General features: G+C 38.1%; 1 protein-coding gene across 1 annotated transcript; it reads left to right on the plus strand.

The window, feature by feature from the left end:
• Positions 1-842: 842 nt before the first annotated feature.
• On the plus strand, positions 843-5,920 carry LOC109934287 (CDGSH iron-sulfur domain-containing protein 1). The gene is given in 2 exon segments (XM_048609159.1): positions 843-1,076; positions 5,498-5,920. Coding segments are annotated over 2 exon segments (324 nt in total). The 3' UTR covers positions 5,588-5,920.
• The last annotated feature ends 4,623 nt before the right edge of the window (positions 5,921-10,543 follow it).

A 10,543-nucleotide genomic window follows, 5' to 3' on the forward strand; every position in this document is an offset into this window, starting at 1 on the left:
TTAGATTGCTTGGACATTTCGCTGTGGAAGGACCTTAACAGTGCACCCAATGAATTAGTATAGAATGATAGAAATGTTTGGATTTTTTGATTATTCTGCGCATGAATAAGCCTCTTAAACTGCGGTCATTTTCACTGGTGCAACACTGGAATATCGATGGGAAGCACTGACAGTTTTGCCATAATTACCACACTGTCCTCTGTGGATTAGAATGTAGAGATCAGTACTATTTCTTATGCATTGCATCACAAATTCAGTGATAATTTTCAGTATCTTTTAGACGTTCAGAAGAGTGAGTTGAGATAGCTTAAGTTGTGTCCATTTCTATGATGCTTTTAATGCTTTATTCAAAAAGGTTCATAGAAGCTAGCATTGTGTAGTATTGATAACTGCTATTGTTTTGTTATTTAAGTCTGATTGTTGTAAAAGAAAGTGTTTATTGAGAGTATAAGTTGTTTCCAGTTTATTCACTTGGGGATTCCAATATTTATCTTTTGCCCAATAAAGTTACTTAACAAACTGATTTTATTTGGAATCTTGATGCTTCTCTTGTACGATAAGTGTGTTTTTATAAATACTATCTTTTTTCCACAAACAAGTAGTTTTGTGGTACAGTTGTGCTCAAATTTGTATGTTCGTTATAATACAACATACACATTATGAAGCCTGTCTTAACATAAACATTAGTTTAATTCACACCATCACCCATAATTTGGACTTTATACTCCTATTTAAGCACAATGATTTCTTGGTTACTTAGTTCATTGCTCTAGTTGTACAGCTTTCCACGTAATTGCTGTTGTGTGTAATTTAGGAAATTTCATGTATATTATTTAATCCAAATGTTTTTGTCTGTGCTCTTGGCTTAAACAGAATGGGTTGCAGCAATTTCACTGACAGTTGGAGCAGCTGCTGTTGGTTACCTCGCCTACAGATCTTTATATTCCAAAGACAAGTGCCGTAAATCATTGGTTAACCTAGACATCCAGAAGGATACCCCTAAAGTCGTGCATGCATTTGATGTTGAAGACCTAGGGGATAAAGCAGTGTATTGTAGATGCTGGAGGTCTAAACAGGTAAGAATGTTAATTTGATTACCCCATTCCATGTCATGGGAACATTGAAACATGGCAGGGTCATATTCTGAAACCCAGAGGAGAGAGGCAAAAGTTTGTGATGCCACTTTATACCAATGGTGGTGAATCTGTGGAATGGACTGGAAAAGAGTGAGTGGAACAATGAATCAGACAAACGAACAAAAAATTGTTAATGAAAATGAGAAGTAGATGGGATCTATTTCCTGCATACTGGATCTACATTCCTGTGTTCCTATTCGGTCTGTGTCTATTTTGTTTTCTGACTTATTTTTTAACATTTTTGGTACGAAAATGTCAAACTTTTGATCAAAAATGGAAAATCAAAAAAAGTTAGCTTTTAAATATTTCCAAAAGAAATTGTCATGACTTATAAAAGCTAATGGAAAAAAACCCAGAAATTATAGTATTTTATTTGGGATAGTGTTGATTTTGGTGGCAGTGTGAACTGGTAATTTTCAAAAAAATTTGTTCATGGGATTTGGGCATCACTGGCAAGGCCAGCATTTTATCACCCATCCCTAGTTGCCTGTGCAAAGATGGGAGCGAGTTGATATCTTGAACCACTACAGTCCTGGAGTAATGTTCATTCAGCACTGGCAGGTACTGTACTATCCCGGCAGTTTTTCTCACTGCCCCTTTGAACACCACAATCCTGCTGCTGAAGAAAAGGTTGAACACCCTTCCTCGTCAGTGGACCAAGCATCAATGGATTTGGAACCAGCCATTAACCCTGGAGAACCATTAATCCTCCTGCCTGTCCTCCATTTGAATTGCAGGCTGCCATATGTGCTTCACTCATGACTTAGCAAACTGAAGGAAGTAAGCCAAGTCAATCAGACTGAAGAAAGGGTCAAGATCACAAACACTGGGAAGGAAGTAGGGCCCCAAAGTTCTGTGCTTTGAATTTTTATCTGTGATAGTTTCTTTCTGTTCACTACCGGAAGCTAACACCATAAGTGAGTGCTTGCTGGCAATGTGTTTGGAGTTTATCTGCCTGATACCTAGGCAATTGGAATGAGTATAGGATATAGATAAGAATCAGTGTAGATGGGAATTTAATATTTGTCACTGAAACAGATGCACCTTCTCAATTTGAAACTGTGCAGAACAATGGCAAATGAAATTACATACAGATATTGTTCTATTAATATATTTGGTCACTGAGCTGGCTCCTCACAGTAACTTGTCCATAGTAGTTTACCATTGTTTGCAAATTTTGCTGTTTTGCACCGAGCTCCTAAACTGGAGCTGTTGATGCAAATTAGGAATTATATTACAGACAGCAGGAAAGCACTGTGCATTGAAAGGAATAAAATGGATGGTACACAACCAGCATGAATAATGTCAAGAAGCTGCAATGGGCATGAAGTAAAAATGTACAACAATCACTAAATAGTCATCAAAGCTAACGATGCTGAACCTCTTTAGTGTTCTAATCAAATCATACCTTGGTTCTGTATCCAGTTCTGGTCAGGATATAACTTGACACTCAAAAGTGCCTGAGACAGTTCACAGAAGAACCCCAGAGACTGATCTGTATTGTAGAAGGAATGAGGAAAAATTACTACTTGGGCTTTTGAAACCGACTTCTGATCTGGTACCATCCTGTTAGTCACTAACTTTGCCAAAATTGGTCAGTGTCTCAAGGTCCGTTCTCTGTTTTTTGTCTTCATCTGATAAATTACCCAGAGAGATTACCTTGGTGTTTTCTTTCTTTTGGAGTTATCAGTTTTGCCTTTGGAATACCTGTTTGAAAGGGGCATATAACTTTGGGGTTCCGTTGTGCATATTTGGAGGAAATAATTGTTCACTCTATTTACTTTCTGGTGTTCCTTGTTTATAGCCCTTTGTATGTTTTTTGTATTCTTTTCTCTGACTACCCTCCGACTGTAAAATTCCACTGCTGTCTTGAAAGAGTTTCTTGTTCTTTCAACTGTAGCTATGTCTTTCTTCCGAATTGTGTATTCTTAGCATCCTGTTAACATGTTACAGTGTGTTTTATCTCATTGCCATCAGTCGCATATCTCTCTGCAATTAGTATTTACTCTTAATATTTTACTTATTTATGAATCCATGCATGCTTAGTTATTTATTTTGCATGTTCAGCCCAGTCCTTTAAAGATGTAGTAAAGCAATTGTCTTCTATTGAAGTGTTCCAGACTGACGATCCCCAAAACTGCCCAATTAAGGTTAATTGTTTAATTTCTTCGCAGTTTGCTAGCTCCTGGTTTTTGGTCTTTCTGAACCAATATCATGGGTCATTCTATTGTTTTCTTTGTCTTGGGTGCTGTGACTTCCATTTCCTGGAGGTTGTGCAGGTCACTTTGTATGGGAGGACAAGATTTATATTGCCTCTAATGGCTTCTCTGAAACATGGCTCCTGAAGCTGTTATACATTATAGTGATGAACTGCTTTAATATTCTAATTTATATTTGGCACTTGCCCATTAAAATGGGATTTTTTTTCACTTGTCCTAATGTTTTCATGGAACAAACGTTGCCGATGGATACATATTGCTGAGGGTAGATTTTAAATCCACTATCAAAAGTCATAATGAATTGTATCATTGTATAGAGCACAGCAATCCTTTCTGGCGCAGACACTATATTGTAGGCCCCAAAAATATGCAAATGCTTCAAAAATGGAGCCTGAAGAAATAAAAAAAAAAAAAGCATGCACTGTACGGACAATAAAAAAAACATCCAAACAATCAAAGCCATAAATTACACCGAGTGGTTGACCATGGTGCATTGCTGTTCTTAGTCTCTCAGGTTTTGACATGGTCAACCACACCATCCTGGTCTTGCCTCAGTCCATCTCATTGAGCTGGACATTACTTTGTGTCAATTTTGACTATCCAATCCTATCCAGTGCAGTGTAACAATGACTTCTCAACTGTCCTTGTGATGCAATTGCAACTCATGGAATCAGGTTCCACATGCATGCTACTGGCATCCATCCCTCTTTCTGCACCATCTCTCCATTGTCCCTACTGTCTTCTCACATTATGTCGGGTGATGCACACTTTTCTCCTGTTAAATATTTGGAAAACAGATTCCATTGCCTTGCTTTCCTGTTCAAAACTTCATAGCCTCGCTGTCGTGTCTAACGCTTTTCCATGGACACTGTCTCGAATTGAATCAGACTATTTGGAAGCTGAGCTTTCAATTCCCAGTCCCTTGATTTCAAAGACATATTGCTTCAACCTGCGTGATATCCTACATCTCTGCCCCACTCCATCTGAAATTCTTCTCCATATCATTGTTACATCCAAATTTGGCATCTCCATTGCTGTCCTGGTCAGCCTCCATGCACATAAACCCATCTATTCTTACTCTATCTCTCTTTCCAGGTACTGCCCACCAATCATCAATGCAACCTGATTCATGTTGGCTGTTCAAAATGTTCAATCTCTTAAATCCTTTAACGGTCTCCCACCTCCCCATCTCTAATCTTATCCATTCCGTCAATAGCCTGAACTCCACATTACCCCATCTTTGGCCTCATGTTCATTACTGTGCCTTCACTTTAGGTGGTGGTGGTTGTACCTCCAGCCAGCCAGCCCCATACTTTGGAATTTCATCCAAAAACACTGTCTCTTCTTTTAACATTCACTCCCTTTTGATCGGGTTTTTAGTCACCCCTCGATATTTTCTTCATTTGTACGGCATCACTTAGTGTTTGATTATGGCTCTGAACAGCATCAACGGACATATTGATAAAAGTAGCTGTACGCAGACAAGTTATTAATCAGTCACAGTTAGGGTCTGTCTGTGTATTCCCTTTAAAATTCTACCATTTCATTTATGCCTCTACTGATTCCTCCTCTGAAATGCATCACTTCACACAAATGAAATTTTACTTGCCATGCATCTCAGTTTCACTGGTCTGACAATGTTCTCTGTACATGTCTGCTCCTGTTCTCTCCACCAAAGGTTACCCTTGCAAGTTCTCTACCATTTGGAAAGTTTTAAATGTTGCTATCTGTACTTAAAGGCAGATACAAAATAAGAAAAAACGGTGGAAAAATTCCATAAAAAGTTAAAACTATCTGAATTCTATCATTTCAGCATTTTGCTGACCACTGGAGGATATCGATACAGACTCTCCAGTTTGAACAAATATCTGTTCAGTACATTCCCTGTGCTTTGTCCCATTAGCTATTTCCTTACTGCCCCTTTAAATCATATGACTTTCAATTTTGCTCTCAAGCCTATTCAATGGCACTTTATTGAACATTTTCTGAAAGTTTGTTACAACACAACTTCAACTGTACAACTCTCATCATCCCTCTCCAAAATTAAAGTGAAGAAGAATTTTATTACATTTGTGCATTAATCCCAAAACCAGAATCCTGTGCTTCAATTGGAAAGCTAACTTTTTCTCTTTTGTTTTTCAGTTCCCAATGTGTGATGGTTCTCACACCAAACACAATGAAGAAACTGGAGACAATGTAGGGCCACTGATAATCAAAAAAAGAGAAGTCTGATTAAGAATATTTTAATTAAGAAACTGTCAGAACATATTCTGTATTAATGTACAAATAATTGCACACCATGCAAGGTGTAAAACAAAATAAATGTAAGCTATGTTGCTCAGACCTTAATTTTTATCAAGGTCCATTCTGTATGACTGTGAAAACACTAATCTTGGCCTTGATATCATTTAAGATGCTCTTACAAAATGTCTCTGGTAGTATTTTCTTGTGTGTGGAGTAAAATATTGTAGTAGTACAATGTGAAAAGAATTTTTCTAAATTATAGATGACATTATTATTTTGATCATTTCACAAAGTCAAATCAATAAACAATTGAGTTTGAAATCTGGGTTCCACTATTTTAGCTCGTGCTACGAGGAAATAAAAGACTTTTTATATAGTACCTTTTACGACTGCTGGGTCCCTCAAACCACTTTACCATCAGTGAAGTAATTTTGGATACAAAATGTGGTTTAATGATCTTTGCTTTGGGCCAAATATAGGTTTACAAAAAGATGTTCTGCACCAGTCTAAAATAATCTGCTTTCTTTCAGTTTGGATGTGGATGAGCATGGAAAAATAACTCTGCTGCTCTAAGACTGAATAACTCAAATGTGCCCAATGTCTCAAACCACAGTCCAGTTACAATTTAAACTCTTTCACGCTATCTGCTTCTCCAGTCGACCCACTGCACATGTTCAACACCATCCTTTTTTAAAAGTATATAAATAAAACCCATCCAATACCCTTCTTCCAAGTTTGAGTCCTGTCTTTAGGATGGAGAGAAGAACAGTTTTGAAATCATCTTTCAGAATTCAAACCATTTTAACAACATTTTCTTCAGAGTAAATACTCTTGTTGCTCCTGGCTTAATTACTTTAAGCCAAGAATCAGTTTGATCACTTTTTTCTCCAGTGTATTTGAATGCAAATAATTTATACAGCGAGAATTCTTTATTTACTTGAACCAGTAAAACTTGCATGTTTTACATAGAAAGAATGTACTTGAGTACTTGCTTATGTGGAAATGGGAAATAGCAGGGCAATTTGAAACATGTATGCTTGGTAATTTGTAAAACTGTTTTTGTACGTGCTCATAAATGTAGCAACTGGATAAATGTAGAAAGTTTTGTACCATGTAAATACTTTTAGGCAAGAAGTCAATTCTCAATCATCTTCCAGTTTGGAAGTATATAAACTGGCCCTATGGCAGAGGGAAGTTGTAACTCTGATTACTTTGCTCTTGAAGATCTTTTCATTCACTAAAGAAGTGTGTATTTCAGGTTATGTATTTCCATGTTTGAAAGAATGGTAGTCTGAATGAGCACAGTTTACAAAAAAGCAGTCTTCCATTTAAGACTGGAATGAAGAGAATCTTTTTCTGTCATGAATCTCTGTCTCCTCTGCTGTCTGGAGGAAGAGAGTTTCAGAGTCATTGAATGTTTTTAAGGCAAAAGTAGATAGGTTTTTGATTAATGGGGAAGTCAAAGGTAATTGGGGATAAGTGAGAATATGGAGCTGAGGCTCGATTGGATAATCTCGTTGAATGGCAGAGCAGTCTCAAAGGGCTGAACAATCTCCTCATTCACATATCCTTGTCAATATTCATGCTTTTAATTTCCCTGCATCATTAACTATCTTGATCGAGCTGCACATCACTGTTTTAGGACGCAATTCCATACACCAGTCTCGAACAACTTTGCTCATACTGTGTGAGCACTGATTTTCTTTGCTTTATTTATTTCTCAGTTTAGATTTGTAACTACTGTCAATGTAACCTTCCATGGCAAAGAAAGTCAAATTCCTTTTGAGGGCAACTGGGTAGTCTACTGGTTTTACAATCCAGAGAAATGAAGTGAGATGCTCTATCATTGATTTTTGTTTTTAAAAATTCTTCTGAAACTCAAATTGAAGAGTCTGGTAATATGGGTTTAGGTTATCTTGGGATAACATTGTAATGTGTAGGATGGAGTCAATGGTATAGCATCTGCCTATTGTAGCGTTAGATAGGTGACTTGCTATCAGTCTGTTTGTGCTACTGTGTAGAATAATGTGTGTTCAAAATATCTACTTCAGTAAAATAAAATACTGATGCCTTGACAGTGGATGCACACTTCCTGCTATTCCTGGAATGAAGAAAACGGTAATGAAAGATGAGTAGGTGGAATTTTAATGGGGTACCGAATTAACTTGAATATACTTGCAGTTAAGAAAGTGCTCCTTTGTCAAGCACTAAAATAACTATTTTCATAACTTACCAAAATTCATCATTGTTTACAGCCCATTTATTGAAATTGCCCGTTTAACTTGCTAGCCTCACCATACATTTAATTACAATATTGTAGAGTGATATTTATAATGGAAGATACATCATAGTCTAGCCAAACTCACTTTCTTACAAATGACTTGCTCAAGCGTGTCATGCAGTGGTCCATAAGTCTTGATATGGCTCAGATTGAAATCTTGACAACTACAGTATGTTCTTTCTTTGAAATCACGGCAAATATGTCCAATCAATGAGAGAGTCCTTATTTTTTTACTTTCAGGTAATCAACAATTATACACTGCTACTGGAGAACCAGACTGAAATAGAACATAAGTTAGACATAGGACAAATTCAGTTCCAGCTGGGATTGTAAAATTAACCCTTTGTCAGCACTATTTTCAAAAGAATATCCGTGAGAGCTATATGCTGGACCTGGAAGCAGCACTCTTGCCTTTTGGTTAGATTGTGAATTGTCTTGATTATATATATAAAGATCTAAAGAAGAGATGTAGTAAAGTTCATCATTCAATCATATCACCAAAACAAGGTAACAGATTATTCAAACCAAGAACTGTGGATGGAAATCAGAAACAAAAACAGAAATTGCTGGGAAAACTCGGCAGGTCTGGCATCATCTGTGGACGGAAAGCAGAGTTAACATTTTGGGTTCAGTAACTCTTCATCAGAGCTCATTGTAACAAGGTAAAAGTTGGTATATACGCTGAAGCTGGGGAGGAGTATACGATAAGTGGGGATGAAGTTTAGAGAGACAACAGCTGAGCAGACAAGAATCAGTCAAGGCCAGCCTTGGGGGCACAATATCTGTTAATGTGGACCATTAGTAGCTGACTATGGTTTCTGTCTGGCAGTAACCCATGTGATGACAAGGCGTGATGTATGGGAGTTGGAGTAAGTACATGGGAGAAGGTGCTCAAGTCCTAATATTGAACCAATATCAAGCCCAGGAAGCTGCAGGGTCTCCAAGGGGAAGATGAGATTTTGTTCTTCCAGCTTGTGCTGAGCTTTATGACGCAGAAAGCCTGAGACACAGATGTTGGTCAAGGAGCATGGTGGTGTTGATCCATCTATATCATCCCGTAACCTAAGAACAATTTCCTCACTGTCGACCGCACAGCTAACCTTTGTGTCACCTCCAAACTAACTTATCATCCCCCCCCCTCCACATTCTCATCTGTATTGTTTATATACATCACCAACAGTAAGGTATCCAGCACTGATCCTTGCGGTATGTGACTGGACATTGGCCTCCAGTCAGACAAACAGGCTCCTACCACTAAGCCAATTTTGGATGCAACTTGCCAAGTTATGCCAGATCTGATGTGCTTTTATCTTCGTTATCAGTCTCATGTGGGACCTTGTTAAAGTCTTTGCTGAAATCCATATTAACGTCAACTGCACTGCCCTCATCTACACCCTGGATCACCTCAAAATTCAAGCAAATTTGTTAGGCATAACATCCATCTGACAAAGCCATGCTGACTACCCTTGTTCAAACTTTTCCGAGTTCAAAACTTTCCAAGTGAAAATTAATTCTCCCTTTCAGAATTTTCTCCAATAGGTTCCCTATCACTAGTGTGAGACTCACTGGTCTGTAATGCTGGTTTGTCTCTATCATCAGTTTTGAAAATTGGAACCACATTAGCTGTCCTCCAGTTCTCTGTCACCTCCCTTGTGGTCAAAGGGGTATTAAAAATTTGGCTCAGAGTCCCTGTAATTTCCTCCCTCATCTCCCACATATAAATCATCCAGATCTGGGGGTTTGTTCACTTTTAAGACTGCCCAAACCTCCAATATCTTCTCATTCCCTGTATGAAACTGTTTAAGGATCTCAGTCCCTCTTTCCAAATTCTGTACCTACAAACTTCTCCAAAGTGAAGACAAATGTGAAGTATTAGTTTAACACTCAACCAATGTTCTCTGTATACGTACATACAGATTGCCCCCTTAGTCCCTACTCTCTCCATGGATATTCATTTCCACTTTGATATATTGATGGAATATTTTAGGATTCTCTAATCTTAGGCACCTGTGTTTTCTCATACCCTGTCTTTGCTCTCCTAATTGTTTTCTTACGTTCCCCTGCACTTACCCCTTGCAGGCAGTCTCCTCCCACAAGAGAGGTCTTGTCCTGGCTGTCTCTTCAGGGTATTCTATTGTCTCTTAATTGGTCTTCCCAATCCAGGAGCAGTTAATGAACTGTGATGAACTTTGTCTTAATTTTAATTTTTTAAAATTACAGTTATAACTTCTGTTAATAATATATGTGCCATGGTGTGGTGACATAACTTTTCAATGTATTTTTCATGTAAAAGTACTTTACCACAAATTTCTGTTCTATGCTGTACTCACTGGGGCCTCCGTTTGATTTGCTTCCTTTGCACCTGTTAAAAGCCATTCTTTTCCTTCTTATCTAATCCTGAATATTGATAGACAGCCAGAGTTCTCTGGACTTGTTGCACCTACATTTCACCCTAAAGGGAACATATTGGGCCTGTACTCTACCAATTCCATTTTGAACACTGCCCCCCTCCCCCTCCCCCCATTGTTCTGCTGTAGATTTACTCACAAGTCGCTGTTCCCAGTCTGCATTGACCAGATCTTGCCTATTTTAACAAACTCTGCCTTCCCCCAATCCAAGATAGTAGGAACTGCACATGCTGGAGAATCCGAGACAACAAGGTT

Source organism: Rhincodon typus, chromosome 20, assembly GCF_021869965.1.
Source record: "Rhincodon typus isolate 14 chromosome 20, sRhiTyp1.1, whole genome shotgun sequence".
Taxonomy (NCBI): domain Eukaryota; kingdom Metazoa; phylum Chordata; class Chondrichthyes; order Orectolobiformes; family Rhincodontidae; genus Rhincodon; species Rhincodon typus.